This window comes from Venturia canescens, chromosome 9 (genome assembly GCF_019457755.1).
Source record: "Venturia canescens isolate UGA chromosome 9, ASM1945775v1, whole genome shotgun sequence".
NCBI classification, from domain to species: domain Eukaryota; kingdom Metazoa; phylum Arthropoda; class Insecta; order Hymenoptera; family Ichneumonidae; genus Venturia; species Venturia canescens.
The window spans coordinates 12,294,246-12,310,539 of NC_057429.1; the positions used below are offsets into that span (position 1 = coordinate 12,294,246).

The window sequence follows — 16,294 nt, forward strand, 5'->3', positions numbered from 1 at the left end:
CGAACAGGAGGATCAAGATGGTCGACACTTTTGCAAAAGATGGCGTCGTTTTCTAGAGAATTTTCGAGGTTGTTTTCATGACTGCATAAAGGCCGATACGCATCGATAAATAAAATATTCAAAACAATTGGTTACAATTGCTTACAGAGAGAGGGAAGAAAGAAATAAGCACGATAAAGAGAATAGGGAGAATACAGAACAATGGGGGGGAAGCGCCACTGCTGCTGCGAGAATCACCACGGATTTTACGCGCGACTCTTTAGGCCTGTTTTCAAATAAGATCTTTAGATATCGGTCTTCTCGTTTTCGTGCTACGGCAACTTTCAAGAAAGGAGATCATAAAACAGTGAATGTTTACGTGAATGTTAATTGAATTATCCGAGCTCATGCAGATACTACATTAATTGGAGGCAGCCAGTATTTCCCAAATCAATGAGCTCAAATTACGATATCTTGATTAAAATTCATGGAATTGACACACATTAACGGATGATTCCTTTAAATGTCCCGCTGTAAGAATTGCGTCATTTCCCGTTAGGAAAAGCTGCGGCCGCGTTACGGCTGGTTATCGAGTTATATATATATTTGTGTTATTTGCGGAATTGCGGCATTGTGGTGGGGTGTGATCATCACAATCGTCATCAGCAGTAGTAGTGATTGTAAGTGAAATTGTAGCAAAAGTAACGAAATTATACCGAAAGACAGGCAGTATAACGTAGAAATGAATTTTAATAATTCAAAATTGCTAAAATGACTTTGGTAACTTCTTCACCACCACCACTATAAAAATAAAATTCCCCTGGGTTTTCACTTCCTGACCTGCGCAAACTGGTTGTTTCGTATATAATAATGGCTACTACTACTTATTTCAGCTGAAAAAGGTGCTGGTCCGCTCAATTTTTAAACATTTTCCAATAGAAAAGACTATAGAGAAACATCGAAAATGCCGCCGAAAAAAGCTCCAGCTCCGAGCAAAAAGACGGAGATGAAAAAGAAGGAAAAAGTCATCGAGGTTAGTAAAAAAATGATTCATGTTGTTGAGTGTTAACCAAAAATTATTTGACGAACGTTCCACATGTTTCAAATGCTGCATTTCTATGCAAGATTTTTTTACATTTTATTTGATTATTTATTCGTGTGTCTTATGATTCTTCCTTCCCACAGGACAAAACTTTCGGACTCAAAAATAAAAAGGGTGCAAAGCAACAGAAATTCATCCAGCAAGTAGAGAAACAAGTCAAGCCTGGTGTCGCCTCGGGCAAAGCTCTCGATCCGAATGCCAAAAAACTCGAAAAAGAAAAGAAACTCAAAGAACAGAAGGAATTGGCTCTTCTTTTCAAGCCTGTTCAGAGTCAGAAGATTGAAAAAGGTAAAGAAATTCTGATTTACAAAAATATTTGTGTTAAAAAAATGAATAAGTAACGAATGAACGAGAGATTGTCATTGGAGAACCATTTTTATCTAATCAAATCATTTTATGCGAAAACAAATAAACTTGAAAATTATATTTTACCATCCGCCGCTTATATTAACACGGTAAATTCTTTGTTCAATACTATAAAAAGATTTTATCTTCCACAGGAATTGATCCAAAATCAGTGATTTGTGCATTTTTCAAACAAGGCCAATGTACAAAGGGCGACAAATGCAAATTCTCTCATGATTTAACTATAGAAAGAAAAGCAGAGAAGCGTTCGCTGTATTGCGACATGCGAGACGATGATAAGGAGGCTGACACAATGGACAAATGGGACGAAGATAAGTTGAAGGAAGTTGTAGAGAAAAAACATGGCACTGCGACAAACAAGCCAACTACGGATATTGTGAGTAAAGTGAAAAAATCCTTGGAAAAGAAGAGAGAAATTTCATTTGGTGGAAAGAAAAATATCACTTTTAGGGATCTTTCATTGGATTCGTTTTTTTCACAGATCTGCAAACACTTTTTGGAAGCTGTTGAGAAGTCGAAATACGGTTGGTTTTGGGAGTGTCCTTCAGGGCTGAAGTGCATCTACCGACACGCCTTGCCACCAGGTTTTGTCCTGAAAAAAGATCGAAAGAAGGAGGATAAGAAAGATGAAATTTCCTTGGAGGATTTGATAGAAAGGGAACGTGCGAATTTAGGTCCGAATCAGACGAAAATCACACTGGAGACTTTTCTTGCATGGAAAAAACGAAAATTGCGCGAAAAAAAAGAGAAAGCTGTGCGAGACGAAGAGAAGAAACGAAGCGACTACAAAGCGGGCCGTCAAGTGGGAATTTCGGGGCGAGAGATGTTTTCGTTCAACCCGGAGCTTGCAGCTGGCGATGGTGACAAGATATTCCCAATTTAAAAATCATACTTTAATTTATGGCTGTTTCCCATTATAAAAACATATTTTTTATATTAAGGTATCGAGGACGGAGACGAGGCTTTCGACAGTTATTTGCTGGAAGAGGAAGATGGCGAGGGAGTTGAATATCGTGAGTTGGATGTTGATCGACTCGCTTGTGAAGCTACAGAATTGGATACGGCAGGCATTACGCTCGCTCGTGATGATCGACTGAAGAATGAAAATAAACCGGAGACGAACGGCGACGCAGCAGCAGGTAAACTTTTCGAAATAGTTATTTCCATTTAAAAATAACTTGGCAATGAGTGTCGAACGATTATGATGGGAGAAAAAGAATTTTTTCTTAACAAAATATATTTTTTTCAGTGACTATCGTCGGCGAAGGGGCTGCAGCATTAGCAATTAACGAAGATCTCTTCGCTGAGGAAGATCTTGAGGGTTTGGAAGAAGAATTGGGGGACCTGGACTTGGAGGAGTGATCCAGATGTCCCACTTTCATCTCCTCATTATCAACAATAATAATTGTTTTTATTACTATCAAACATCCTCATTGTGTAATACATATAACTCGACCGTATACTGCCTCGTTCGAAACTACGATATTCTTTTGAAAAATATACGATTTAGAATACTGTGTCCGTCAACTCAAAATCATGTGGATAGTCAAACTTTTATGGTTGCTGTAGAATTATTATTATCGATCAAATCGAGAGCTGGTCTCTGAACTCAAGTTCCACAATGCTGGAAGAGGCTGTTGAGTGACTCATTATTTGACTGTTTGACACTATTTAAGTCAATATCGTGTGTAAAACAGGCATGATGATTTGAAAATATTTTCTTTGTATTAAAATAATCAAGATCGCAACAAATTTCAATTGGAATCTTCAAATTAATGTTATTCGAAAATTTGAGTTTTCTTTAAAAATAAAAAGGGAAAATTCTATTCAAATTAAACGACCAAAATATTTTATCGAGCTCGATCTCCGTTTGTGGGGCGACCAGAAAAACCCACTGTATCGCATTTAGGAAACCATATCAGGTCGTACAACTACCAAAAAGAGCTGAACAGGCAACTTCTAAAACTTCAACGTCCCCAAAAGCAGTAATAAATCGACTACGCACATGCCACAACAGCTAGCTCTGGCTGCGACAGGATTATGAAATTATGGAGGTGAAGTTCGCGAACAACATTTTTATTGTTCTTGCGAGTTACGTGCTCGAGCCCTCACCACCGAACCAACAGTTCTCCCATGATTCACACAGAAATCATTTTGAATGAAAAAAAAAAAAAAAATTGAACAGGTGGTGTAACCATCCATTGTGGTAATAGTTCTAGCTTTGACCTCTAGGGGATCAACAACAACATTTTGCTTTCGCGCTTACTTTCACGTGTACATCCATGTCCACGAATATATTTGTAGGAGAATTAAGCAGAAAATAAAAATGAGCACAAGTGTTTTATAACTTAACCCTTAAAAAACTCAACTCATCAGTGAGGCAACCGGAGCCAACCAAACTACTAAAAAACTACTATACTTACTGTACCAATAACAATGAAAAAAGTTAAAAGTTCGAAGGAAATGACTTTCTAATGAACGATTTTTGATCCTTCTTATTCGTGTTGTGCAGGTATATTCAATTCTTTATTCTCATCGGCTCGCATGATATTCAAAAGTTGGAGGAATCGAGCTTGATATTATGACATTTCGAAAAAAAATTAATGATTAGAAAATCAGGTACACGGATATTTCACGGTCACGTAATACGGTAGTCCGACTATATAAACTGTTCCAGAATTTTGAGTTCATTTTCCAAAGCCTGAGCTGATAACACGAAACGTAAGTATATTATTATTCATTTTCACGCATAGTTGTGAGTTTTTTGACTTATTGTCACTTTCACCTATTGAAATAGATTTCTAGATAAAGCATTTGAAGGATTAAATAGTCATTATCGCATATGATAACTCATTATAATTTCGTAGTGGAAAAAAATTTCAATTTCAATGGTTACTGAGAAAACGCCAAAGTCAGAATTGAAACGTTCAACGAATAACTCATTCAATGAAAATATCGCTCGAAGATGACGTTGCTATACCGATTGCAGGCCTGTGGGAAACTCTTTCAGAGTCCTCAGGCCAAAACACATTTATTTTCAAAGTGTCATATCCACGCATGGAGAAACACAGTGAATATTTCAAAATTATCAAGAAAAAAAATATTTGTCGCAACTGTCAGATGGAAATCAGCTGAGTCTGCTAAATCAAAAATTGAGGCTGTATCTTTGCCGAGGGCACAAAAAAAGTCCGAGCTTAAAAGGCTTTTGGGGATAGCAGCTCCAGAAAAATGGCGACTTGCAGGAGCAATAGTTCTGCTTATTGTGTCCTCGACCGTTACTATGGCAGTACCATTTTGCATTGGAAAAATAATAGACATAATTTACACAAGCGACCAGGTGAAGACCCGAGAAAATTTGAATAAATTGGGTCTAGCGTTGTCAGTGGTTTTTCTCATTGGTGCAGTATGCAATTTTGGTCGAGTGTACTTAATGTCAACAACGGGCCACAGAATCACACAAGCGTTGAGAAAAAAATTATACTCTTCGATAATCAGCCAGGAAATAGGAATGTTTGACAGAGTCAGTACGGGCGAGCTTGTTGGACGATTGACCGGTAATTTGTTTCTCAGTGTTGAGGTATTATATAAATGTTAAAGTTTTATGGCCTGAAGCGATTCTTACGATTAATTAAGTTGATTTTTACCAGGTGACACACAGTTAGTGAGCTCTGCGGTAACGAGCAACGTTTCGGATGGTTTGAGATCAACGATAATGACTATTGCCGGAGTTTCAATGATGTTTTATGTATCGCCTCAGTTGACCGTTATGAGTCTCGCCGTGGTTCCACCTGTGGCTGCCCTCGCGGTCGTTTACGGTCGTTTTGTCAAAAAGATATCAGAAGATGTGCAAAATAGTCTTGCTTCAATGAATACCACTGTCGAAGAAAGAATCAGCAATGTCAGAACCGTTAAAGCATTTGCTCAGGAAACTAAGGAAATATCAAGATACAGTAAAAAACTGAACGACTTGCTGCAGCTTTGTTACAAGGCGAGTTTTTATCAAGGTTTGTTTTTTGGGATGACAGGATTATCAGGAAATATAATTGTATTGTCGGTCCTTTATTACGGTGGTGTTATGATCACTGATGCAACAATAACCGTGGGGAACCTAAGTGCCTTTCTTCTCTATGCGGCTTACATCGGTGTCTCCATCGGTGGGCTTTCCAGCTTTTACACTGAATTGAACCGCGCCTTGGGCGCCAGTACTCGCGTTTTTCAACTGATCGATCGTCAACCCTTGATACCAATTTCCGGAGGCAGGATACTCGATACTCCACTTTCCGGTGACATTGTCTTTCGCGGTGTTAGCTTCAAATATCCCGCTCGCGAGGATTGTTGGATTTTGAAAGACTTCAATCTCCATGTGAGCGAATCTTCTGTAACGGCCATCGTTGGACCGTCGGGTTCAGGAAAATCGACTATTGCCTCGTTGCTCCTAAGATTTTACGACCCCACTTCAGGCTCTGTGCTTCTGGACGATCATGATTTACGCAATTTGGAACCCACTTGGGTCAAATTACAAATCGGATTCGTCTCTCAAGAGCCCATTCTCTTCAGTGGCTCCATTAAAGAAAACATCGGATATGGGATTGAAAATGCATCGGAGGATGAGATTATTCGAGCTGCTCAACAAACTAATGTTCTAGAATTTGCTGACAAAATGCCCGATGGATTGAACACCATGGTTGGAGAAAGGGGAATTACTTTGAGCGGTGGACAACGACAAAGAGTCGCGATTGCCAGAGCTCTTATTAAAGTAAGAATCAATATTTTCAACTACATTCAAGTTTCAGATTGAATCTTCATCTCTGAATGACTACCAATCTTAGATTCATAAAAATTCTCGTAATGCAAACTTCATAAAACGAGAGGAAGTTTCAAACTAATGCAAGAAAAAATTTGTTGCTTGAAAAATTGTGGCCGTTTTTAATTCGTTCGTAATAATCAAGGATTGAAAATGTAAATTACTATAGAATTTGAAATCCGACATGAAAATTTTCTCCTTTCTCATGAGTTATTAATTATTATCGAACTTCAAAGATTTCCGAATTTTCAATCTTTATGCTGTCAAATAGAACGACGAAAAAAGTTGGCTATTAGTAATTTTGTGAATATTATGTGCTGATCGAACGTCACTGGCCAAAGTCCGCAAGCAAAATCTTGACCCTTGACATGAATATTATGGAGTGTCTATCGCCTACCAATCATCGGATCATCGGGGTATTTAGCAGCTGTTGGTTACATATTTTACATGACAAATACGAAAGTTTCAACAAATGTATACAACAGTCAAATTATTAGTTTTAAAGCACAAACTTATAAGTTAGAAAACTTGAATAATTGTCATGCCACGAATGCGGAATATGAATGCATATTATGACCATTATAAACGTCAATTTTCTATTTCTATCATTAAAACAAAAAAATCCTTGAAACAGTATTTGAACAAAAAAAAAACAAAGCTCTCTAAAGCCAAGGCTTTTTTCAGTATTTACTAGAACTAAATTACTAAAAATAACAATCTTATCGAATGATTAACATTAAAACCAGTCTATACCATCGAATGCTTCATGTCAAATCTGTTATTAATAAACAAAAGAAAATAGTTTTTGCACAATAATTAAAATATTTCTATACACGCGTTCGATTGGATAAAGGTATTCCCAATTAACATCCTAATTTCGAGACATCGAATAACTATTATTGAAAAGACTTGATGAAAATTTATCCAGTAGTTTCGATTTTCGTGGCTGTACGCAGTAAGCGAATAAAAATGCTGTTCTCGTATGCAGCTGTAAAAATGAGATGTTCGTAATCAAACTTAATTTATAACTGATCGTGAAGATTTTCGATAAAAAATCGCACTTTTCGACTCGGAACTTGGTATTGATGTAGACTTATCAAAAGCGTACGCGAATAATAATTTCCCGTTGATTTCTCGCACCATAATTGTCGGAGAATATCTAATAATTTTGTTTTTTTATTCGTAGAACCCAAAGATCTTCATTCTGGATGAGGCAACGAGTGCTTTGGACGCAGAGAGCGAGCATTATGTGCAAGAAGCTCTGGAACGAGCAACGGCCGGAAGAACGGTTTTAACAATAGCACATCGTTTGAGCACAATTAAAAATGCTGATCGGATTGCGGTGCTCGATCAAGGCCGTGTGATCGAGTCTGGAACATACACGGAACTAATGCAGCTTGAGAACGGGCTTTTCAAGAAGCTAGTGAAGCATCAGACCTTCGGTTGAAAGAGACCTAGATAGTTTGATTTATTTAATTTTTGCGAGGAGAGTGGTGGTGGATGGAGTTGGTTTATGGAAGGGAGAATAAGGGAAGAGAAAGGGAGAAAGAACGAAGAGAATTATGAAGAGAATAGGGCTTTGGGGATTATTACGACAGTAGGCAGCGCGAATGAGTAAGGTTTCGCAAGGCATTAACCGATGCTTGTGTATCGAAGGCTCGACACTTCTTACACTCAACCGATCTGCGCGTTTTTTAATCGTCCGAATCTCACCCAGTTTTTCTACGAGGTCATATCGCGTTCATAACTTATCAATAAGATTGAACTTTGTCACGTGCTATTTATACGTCGATTGAATAAGCCCGTCGTTGACTTTTACGATAAAAATCATATTTTCATTTATTTATGAGTTTCATCAATAGTGCATGAATTCCAATCTAATCCGAATTCATAATGTAACTCTCACTGGGAACAAGCGCTCACCTGGCTCTACTTCGGACATCGCAGTTGTTCGCCAAGTCTTTAACGATAATGATTTCGCGACGAAACGCGATCGTTATGTGTCCGACCTCGTTCGACCTATGTAGATAACACACAAACGCGAGATATTACTCTTTTCCTTCGTTTCGTTCTGCCTTTCTCTCTCCTTCGTATTTTAGTACAAATACGATATTTGTACGAATAGGAAGTTACGAGTGAATACGGCCTCTGTCTCCGCTCGCGGTTAAACAGTTCGACCAACTCGAACAAATTCGTGCAAAGTTTTCTCCTTCGACATTTTATTCTCTCACACATTTTTCCCTGTCTATTTCTTGCTGGATCGCTCAGTGCTCTCGCGACTGCCAAGGTGTTTAATTCTCCGAGTACAACCCCTCGTTCTGGATACTTAAACTATTAACGTTTCTTCACCAAAGATATTGCAAAACCTTTTTCACGTTATAAAACTACTCGATCGTTGGGCTAAAACCTTGAACCGGGAACGAGAAAAAACATAAAACCTTGCAAAACGTAAACTTAACTGTAACGTGTCCATTGAACGGTTTGGCAACTCGACTATGTAAATATAGCTGTCAAAACGGTTTGATATATTAAATTTAAGTAGATAATATGGGAGACGCTTGTTCAGAGAGAGTCTCAACTTCAACTCTCCCGAAAAAAAAATATTATATGTAAATAATTTTGTCGTTTGTTTCTTTGTCGACGCCTCGATCAATCTCCTCCGCACGCGTCCTCGACGTTTTTCTCATTTTCAGTGTCTATACAAGTGAATCATGTTTTTTCGAACGTCCTTAATCGCCGGCAGCATAAAGCCCCGGTACACCCTAATAAGGAAACGTAATTATGCGACTTCGATACTTAAAAGTCCTTACGATAGTATACAACTTCCCGATCAAACGTTGTCCCAGTTTGTGTGGTCGCGGTCTCACGAATGGGAGAATCTTCCAGCAGTGGTAAAAAATTGTCATTTTATATACTTTTTGAAAATTTCTCTTTCATTTACTCTTTGGCTCACCGATCACTAATCACCGATGCGATTTATACCGATTTATAAAACAGCGACACAGTGATCGTAACGTAATGGTTTTCTCTCGTGTGCGTAGACTTGCGGAGTTTCCGGTCGATCTTACACTTTCGGTCTGGCTAAAATGTTAACAGAACAATGCGCGAAAGCGCTCGTTGCAAAATTGCCGCTCGAACGAGGCGACAGGATTGGCTTTCTTCTCCCAAATTTGCCAGAATATCTCATTGGTATACACGGATGTTTGGACGCTGGTTTTGTTCCGACTTTCGCTAATCCGCTTTATACCGTCGATGAAATTGTCAGGCAATACTCAAACGCAGGTGTACGCTCTATCGTTACTATACCTCAGCTTCTAGAGAACGCTATCGCGGTATCTCACTCCCTTCATAATTACACGTACACCCTAAACGTTGGCGGCAAAACCGATCTTGATAAGAAGTAAGAATTTCCGTTTAATCTTTTGAAAAATCGCCATCTTTTCCAGAATGAATGTTGCATGAAATCAAGCATTGCTCAGTTTCGCTAAAATTTTATTCGTTTTTCAATGACTTTGTCTGAATGACAGTTGATGGAAAATTTTTTTTCCATTTTTTACGAAATAACTATACTTTCGTTATCATAAATTAAAATTCATTTTGAAATATTATTAAAACATTTTACCATTCTTCGAGGCAGTTTCAAGGGCAAATATTTGAATTCCAAAAATTTGTATATTTTTTCATAATGCTCCATACATGTGCAACGATGAAAGACTATATATAATTGATTTTGATGACCGACGTAGTAGTATTTTTGGAAAATTAAAAAATTATTTTTCACAATATTTTTTTTACCAGTGAATGGGTTGAAAGGACGATGCGTTGTGATTTTTGTTAGTCCCATTTGAGAAACCATATCTGAAATATCGATCGGAGAAAAACGAATGTTTTCAAATGTACTCCATTTCTCATTGGATTCCACACCATTATTTTTAGAATTCTGGGTCTTCAGGAAATTTTGGAATCAGATTACGAGCATATTGTACTGCCAAAAGTGAATCCAAACGAATTGGCAGCCTTACCGTACAGTTCGGGCACGACCGGTTTGCCGAAAGGTGTAAAGCTGAATCATAAAAATCTAGTTGCCAATGTAATGCAAATATCTCATCCAGATATATCGGATTTGAAGCCGATGACTTCGAAGGAAGATCAAGAAATGGTTTTTTCGGTTTTGCCATTTTTTCACGTATACGGCTTCAACGCAATACTAAATGTGTGTATTTACAATGGAATACACGTGTTAACGATACCACGTTTCACGCCGGAGGATTATCTTCGATGTCTCGTTGAGTACAGACCAACGGCAATATTTGCTGTGCCATCGTTGCTTTTATTCCTCGCAACGCACCCCTCGGTCACAAAAGACCATTTGCAATCTCTCACAAGAATAGTATGTGGTGCGGGTCCCATTTCACCGAGCGTCATTCTTAAATTCACTGAAAAATTGAACAAAGATACAAAGTTCGAACAGGGTTATGGACTGACGGAATCTAGTCCTGTCCTTCTCATAACAGCCGCGAAACAATCTGCGTCGAAAATCGGAACTGTAGGCCAACTTCTGCCCTCTACAGAGGCTAAATTAATCGACCCCAAAAGTAATGAGGAAATCACGAGTCCCAATACACCTGGTGAATTGTTGGCGAGAGGACCTCAAGTGATGACCGAATATCTCAACAATCCCGAAGCCACAGAGGAGATATTGGACTCGGAGGGTTGGCTGCACACAGGCGATGTTGCTTACTTCGACGAGGATCAATGTTTCTACATTATCGACAGGAACAAGGAACTCATCAAAGTCAAAGGGAATCAGGTAGAAATTATTCTCGATATAATTTTATATTGTGTTCTTCGGGTAACTCATCGAAAAAAATAGTGAGAAATTAGAAAGCTATTTTGAGCTGAGCGCGGGTGGTTATATATTTTAATTTCGTCACCATGACGAAGCAATGACCGTTCGTGTTCGCTCAGTCTTTTTTCTTTTTTCAATAACTCCGTAGATTTTCATTTTCTCGATTTTCTAGAATTTTTCCGGTATTTCGAATAATAATTGAAGATCATGTACACAACTTGATTGCAAAATTATTCCAGACAGCGCAGTATTTACTGAACTTTGGAAATACATAGAAAACCATTATAAAATAATGCGCAAAATTGATAAGAAGTGGCTCGACGATGCGAGAAGATTCTCAGAATCAGCATTATTATTGTTTTTGTTGAGCGGTATTCAGGACAGAATTTTACCGGGTAAAAAAATCATCAACAGTAGTCTAAATTTCATAATAATCTGCATATATTCATCGCTATAAAATAATATACACAGCTATCGTTATTTTTTTTTTTTTTTTTTAATATTATCTTAAATAATTCATATACGATTACGAGGGATATTTACGATCTTGCAGTTTTTCATCTGATTGCTTTCAGTAATTCTAATTGCAAAGGTCAATATGCATATTCTTCGTTCATTATCCGGGCACTAATTTTCGAGTTCGAAGATCTGCGACACCCTCATAATTTCAAGTTTCAAACAATCGTACAAATGCAGTAGTCAATCCCGAGTTTCTTCTACTCTCGTTTTTACATTAGTTACAAATAAAAAGTGAGGTCAAAATATGTTGACAGATTAAACGTTCAGCCTGTATACACCTTTATTTTCGTTATTTCGCGTCTTTTTTTTATAAATAATATCGAGCTCCTACTAAACGGATAGGGAAATAATTTAGCATTTCCAATGAATCTTGATTGGTGCGTCGTGCTGATCTCACTTTTAAAAAATCGACATCCCATTAAAAGGAATCATTGCCAATTTTCGAGGCTCTAATCAAAGCCGATTATTTATAACCGGCCTCACGAATTAATGATCTTTTTATTTTCAAATTGGAATCATGCTCGTCGCGCATTTTTTTTACGAAGAAAAAATATATACGTATATTGTGTATCCTTGAAGAGCGAGATGAGTTCAATGTACATTTAGGCAGTGTTGTATTTATGCTTATTCTTTTCTCCTTCGAACGAGCTTCGGACATTTAATAGCAGCATTTACACCCCCCTCACCCACATTCTAATGTCTCTTACTCGCGCAAATTCAATGTCAGTTCCTATTAAATATTTATATATTTATAGTACCAAAAAATAAGTGGTCGAAGTATATTTTACGTATTATTATATCTTAAACTGTACTGTAACAAAGACATTTTCTTATCCGCTTTCCTTTCATTTACTTGGACTTGTTGGACTTTCACACGCGCATACGAATAACTCGAGATAATTAGTTTTTCAGTTTACTCAAAAGGATCTTAAAAATACATCGACCATTTCCGACGCTTCAAATGTTTTTCTCTTCGCTCCTTATTCGTGAAAGACGTAAACAACAAACAACTATGCGTATAAATAAAATAGCGTATTTGTGAATTACGCGAGTCGAAGAGTACAATTTTTTCGAGTCGGTCATGACGGTATGTTTCTGCGTGTGTTTGTGTGTGTGTGTGTGTGTGCCTGTCTGGATTTGTGTCTCGTTGTGTTCGTATAGCTTCGGGGCTTGTAGAACAAAGGTAAAATCACAAATTCGGTTGTTGAATAATTTTTCGAAAGGTCTTTTTATCATACCAATTTGCATTTTTATTTTTAGCGAATAGTCGGATATTAACTTTTGAGCATATCGACGGATTCTTGCTCCATGGGCTCGTCCTGTTGAAAGCCTGGCAAGGATTCTTCCGCGTCGACTTCCATCGATTCCGCTGGTTCGATCTTCTCCTCGATCGTCGCTCCTTCTGGACACTTAACGTCGGTTATGTCCTCCTCGGCTTCGGGGAGTTCCTCGATAGTTTCTATCACACTTGTTTGTTCAACGGGAACTGTCGGGGCGATTGGTTCCGAGGACTCCGGAGATTCTGTGGCCGTTGTATTTTTCACCATTTCCGGAAGTTCTGTTATTATCGTGGAGCTTTCTTCGTTTTGTGTGGGAGTCTCCGGGTCTTTTGGCTCCTCGATTATGGGAATTGGATCGGGGACGATCGATTTGTTGGTTCTCGTATCGTCGTCCATCGCTTCTTCTATCGTGACCGTGCTCTCTTGCTGTTGTTCTCGCGTTCCCGAACTCACATCGCCCCTTTCTTCGCTCAACTCTTCCGAAGAAACCGGCTCCTCGATTATAGGTCTCGGATTTTCCGTTGGCACATTCCCCCGGTCTGCTTCCGACAACGATTCCTCCAGAGGCTTTTCTTCCGTCTTTTCTGTCTTCTCTTCCAGGACTTCACCAATTTTCTCAGTCTCGGGAGCGGACGCTCCCGATTCCGTAACAGTTGCCTCTGTCGTACTTGCGCCCATCGCTTTCTCTGTACTCTCATGACTCGTGACAGCATCGACCAGGAAACTAGTCGCATCCTCTGGCTCTGCCACCGCGTCCGAAGACAAATCTTTCGTTATGGACGCATTCTCCGTCTCCAAACCGTCGATCAGTCTCTCAATGCGTGCCCGTTTCTCCGGCTGACCTTCAGGAGTCTCAGCCTCGCTCTCTTCTTGAGACTCGAAAGAGACTTTGACGTTGTCAGTCGATTTCAATACCGCTTCCTTGCTATTCTCCATCGATTTCGTTTCCAACTCTTCTGTTTCGATCTTGCTCTTCTCATTCGCACTCTTCACGATGTCTGCGTACGATTGCTCAGCGCTGTCTTCTTTCCGAACAAAATCTTTTGTCCTGAAAGTTGTTTGTAGTTTCGGCGTACTCGAAGACTCCGAAGCTTCCGGTTCTGAGTCCAGGCTCGGCTGGGAATTGGTGTCTTCGTTCATAACGGCTGTGGGAACTTCATCTCCCGCAGCTGTACTCTCCGCAGGATCAACCGATGTACTTTCCAGTCGTGACGCAGCTTCGCTCGGATCTGTCATAACAGATTCTGCCGTTATAACTTGGGAGCTGCTTTCCGGCTCGGGAATCTCAATTCGTTCGCTAATTTCCTGGTTTTTCGTTTGAATCTGTGGAATTTCCTCATTAGTTGCTATTTTGTTGAGCTTACCAGTTGGTAAAACGGAGTCCAATAGTTGAGCATCAGCGTCTGCGGCTGGAATAGCTACTGAATTTTCACTCGTGCAGTCTTTAACCCAAGATTCCATTTCTACGTCGTGGGTCGATTGTGCGCTGGGAGTTTCATCATCCAGCGAGCCGTTGACCATTCCATCTCCATTTTCGCTGCGCCTGGCTGTCGGTCCGGGTTCTACCGTTGACACAACGAGGATATTCTTTTCTATAGCCCTCATGAACTTGTCGACACGGTTGTACTCCTTGCGAGGAGCTGTCAACAACTCGCATATTCTTTGGACTGTGAAAGGGGCGTTTGCAAAGGACTCAAGGAGCTCGAGCAAGTTACACTTCATGATGTCGTAGTTGAATTGCTCGACATTCGGGCACGGTGCCAGCTCGAGGCTCGGACAACTTTCATAAAAATCGGTCATGACGCGCGTTAATTTTTCACGAAAAAGTGGCTTCACCAGCGACCATTGATAAACCGGATCGCCGGTTTTCGCGACCCATGACAAATACTCCTCTAGTTCACGAGGGATTTCGGAAGGACGCATTTTTTGAAATTCGTCCAGTGCCTGAAGTACTTCTTCAGGATTTTCCATTATGGTACTCGTTATTATACCTTTCTGGATAATTTTTTATTCGAAACACTTTTTGGATACTGGTACACTTTTGAGTATTTGTTTTATTGTTTTTCTCGGAGCGAAATGAGGTTTGGAGGATTATAAATAAAGAGAGATGGATCGTCCGCGCTGTTCGCCCGTGTAACTTCCTACCGAAGAACCCGTGTGTGTTGTCGCGCTCTCCCTCCCCCCCCTCCCCCCCCGGTCGCTCGCGCCACTCGCCCGCCAAATCAAATTACTCCAAAGTTTCTTGTTTTTTTTGTACTTCGCATTTGTTAGCACTTTCGTGTGTTTATATCAAACCGATAATTTGTCTCCGAACTAACATAAACTTCAATTTTAAACTGATTTATGCTGGGAGAGAAATCCTGTCTACACGCCGCGCTAGACGGGTCCGATCTAAAATGAAAACACACAACACACGCACACCCGGTGGCGGCGCCGCCGCGGAAAATCAGGACAATCGAACGACAGCAGCGCCAGTAACGCAAAGCAGCCAAAACTCCAAACTTTCAATTCAATATATGAGGTTGCACTCTTACAGGCTTGCCAACGATAAAACGATTTGTCAAATTAAGTTTGAATAATGAAAATTCGTTTTGACAGTCCGTTCACGAATATTGAAATTTCATGAAGGTGTCACCTACGGAATTGGAGGCAATTTTGATGGATTTACCAGGAGTGCAGGATTGCTCGGTAATGGGGACGCCTGACGACGCGGCAGGAGAATTACCAATGGCTTTTGTCGTGAAGGCTCCAGGCGCAAATTTGACAGCCGACATGGTGAAAGATTACATCACGCCAAAAGTACGTGTGTCAAGATTCGATACCCGAAATTCTTCCCAAATGAGAAATTCTCACCGATAATTTTTGTTTCAGGTCGCCCCCTTTAAAAAACTCGAGGGTGGAGTTAAATTTATCGATGCCATACCACGAAATCCTTATGGAAAAATTATGCGACAGGAGCTCAGATTACTGAACCGCCAAAATCCATAAATTTTCCCTCTGCAATTCTTTTTTATATAAAAAAAAAAAAAATCATCATAATTCCTCATCAATTACATTTACAATATCTATCCAATTCTACCAACACCACGAACAGATTTTTGTAAGAATAATCATTATACATATATCCTATAAATAATATCTCTAAAGATATACGGTGAAAAATAAAAACAAAATTATGAGAATACCCGATGGAATGTGGGATATAGAAAAATAGGCCTTGACTTGTTTTGCAGAGATCCAAGTTTATATATTTCACGTTGTTTTTTTTTTTTTTTCGAACTTTGATTAGACAATTGATAAGATCGTTATAACATGTTAATATAGAAACAGTAATAATAGTAGAGTAAGGCTACATATGTATATCTGTATATATATAATATATATATATATATATA

At 39.2% G+C, this 16,294-nt stretch overlaps 4 protein-coding genes and 1 long non-coding RNA gene across 9 annotated transcripts; 3 read left to right on the top strand and 2 right to left on the bottom strand.

Moving 5' to 3' along the window:
* Positions 1-640: 640 nt before the first annotated feature.
* On the top strand, positions 641-3,279 carry LOC122416203 (zinc finger CCCH domain-containing protein 15 homolog). 2 transcript variants are annotated; one of them, XM_043428946.1, is made up of 7 exons: positions 641-659; positions 873-1,012; positions 1,165-1,369; positions 1,582-1,823; positions 1,929-2,307; positions 2,389-2,586; positions 2,697-3,279. In XM_043428946.1, the coding sequence occupies exons 2-7, from the start codon at positions 944-946 to the stop codon at positions 2,807-2,809; spliced, it is 1,206 nt and encodes a 401-aa protein (XP_043284881.1). In that variant the 5' UTR covers positions 641-659; positions 873-943; the 3' UTR covers positions 2,810-3,279. The 2 variants fall into 2 exon arrangements, with proteins under 2 accessions (XP_043284881.1, XP_043284880.1); XM_043428945.1 differs by lacking the exon at positions 641-659 and having other exon boundaries at positions 836-1,012.
* Positions 3,280-3,407: 128 nt separating this feature from the next.
* On the top strand, positions 3,408-8,868 carry LOC122416200 (ATP-binding cassette sub-family B member 10, mitochondrial). 3 transcript variants are annotated; one of them, XM_043428941.1, is made up of 5 exons: positions 3,408-3,959; positions 4,059-4,168; positions 4,315-5,001; positions 5,095-6,203; positions 7,438-8,868. In XM_043428941.1, the coding sequence occupies exons 3-5, from the start codon at positions 4,413-4,415 to the stop codon at positions 7,696-7,698; spliced, it is 1,959 nt and encodes a 652-aa protein (XP_043284876.1). In that variant the 5' UTR covers positions 3,408-3,959; positions 4,059-4,168; positions 4,315-4,412; the 3' UTR covers positions 7,699-8,868. The 3 variants fall into 3 exon arrangements, with proteins under 3 accessions (XP_043284876.1, XP_043284877.1, XP_043284878.1); XM_043428942.1 differs by having other exon boundaries at positions 4,067-4,168; XM_043428943.1 differs by having other exon boundaries at positions 4,125-4,168.
* LOC122416205 (uncharacterized) lies at positions 6,913-7,444 on the bottom strand. The gene is made up of 2 exons (XR_006262084.1): positions 7,313-7,444; positions 6,913-7,239 (listed from the first exon to the last, which is right to left on the bottom strand). It is a non-coding gene; the product is annotated as an uncharacterized lncRNA (long non-coding RNA).
* LOC122416202 (4-coumarate-CoA ligase 1-like) lies at positions 7,742-15,978 on the top strand. Its single transcript, XM_043428944.1, has 6 exons — positions 7,742-8,748; positions 8,945-9,142; positions 9,293-9,651; positions 10,188-11,061; positions 15,528-15,698; positions 15,771-15,978. Exons 2-6 carry the CDS (start codon positions 8,963-8,965, stop codon positions 15,885-15,887), a joined length of 1,701 nt encoding a protein of 566 aa, XP_043284879.1. The 5' UTR covers positions 7,742-8,748; positions 8,945-8,962; the 3' UTR covers positions 15,888-15,978.
* Positions 11,524-15,059, bottom strand: LOC122416199 (serine/threonine-protein phosphatase 4 regulatory subunit 2-like). 2 transcript variants are annotated; one of them, XM_043428940.1, is made up of 2 exons: positions 14,264-15,059; positions 11,524-14,128 (listed from the first exon to the last, which is right to left on the bottom strand). In XM_043428940.1, exons 1-2 carry the CDS (start codon positions 14,868-14,870, stop codon positions 12,894-12,896), a joined length of 1,842 nt encoding a protein of 613 aa, XP_043284875.1. In that variant the 5' UTR covers positions 14,871-15,059; the 3' UTR covers positions 11,524-12,893. The 2 variants fall into 2 exon arrangements, with proteins under 2 accessions (XP_043284875.1, XP_043284874.1); XM_043428939.1 differs by having other exon boundaries at positions 11,524-15,059.
* Positions 15,979-16,294: the final 316 nt, after the last annotated feature.

Excerpts from the sequence above, each read along its gene's own strand:
- LOC122416200 (XM_043428941.1), top strand. The coding sequence starts at position 4,413 with ATGACGTTGCTATACCGATTGCAGGCCTGTGGGAAACTCTTTCAGAGT. Across the intron at positions 5,002-5,094 it reads GCTTGTTGGACGATTGACCG|GTGACACACAGTTAGTGAGC; the intron begins GTAATTTGTTTC and ends GATTTTTACCAG. Across the intron at positions 6,204-7,437 it reads TTGCCAGAGCTCTTATTAAA|AACCCAAAGATCTTCATTCT; the intron begins GTAAGAATCAAT and ends TTTTATTCGTAG.
- LOC122416203 (XM_043428946.1), top strand. The coding sequence starts at position 944 with ATGCCGCCGAAAAAAGCTCCAGCTCCGAGCAAAAAGACGGAGATGAAA. Across the intron at positions 1,370-1,581 it reads GAGTCAGAAGATTGAAAAAG|GAATTGATCCAAAATCAGTG; the intron begins GTAAAGAAATTC and ends TATCTTCCACAG. Across the intron at positions 1,824-1,928 it reads ACAAGCCAACTACGGATATT|ATCTGCAAACACTTTTTGGA; the intron begins GTGAGTAAAGTG and ends TTTTTTTCACAG.
- LOC122416199 (XM_043428939.1), bottom strand. The coding sequence starts at position 14,870 with ATGGAAAATCCTGAAGAAGTACTTCAGGCACTGGACGAATTTCAAAAA.
- LOC122416202 (XM_043428944.1), top strand. The coding sequence starts at position 8,963 with ATGTTTTTTCGAACGTCCTTAATCGCCGGCAGCATAAAGCCCCGGTAC. Across the intron at positions 9,143-9,292 it reads GGGAGAATCTTCCAGCAGTG|ACTTGCGGAGTTTCCGGTCG; the intron begins GTAAAAAATTGT and ends TCGTGTGCGTAG. Across the intron at positions 9,652-10,187 it reads AAAACCGATCTTGATAAGAA|AATTCTGGGTCTTCAGGAAA; the intron begins GTAAGAATTTCC and ends CATTATTTTTAG.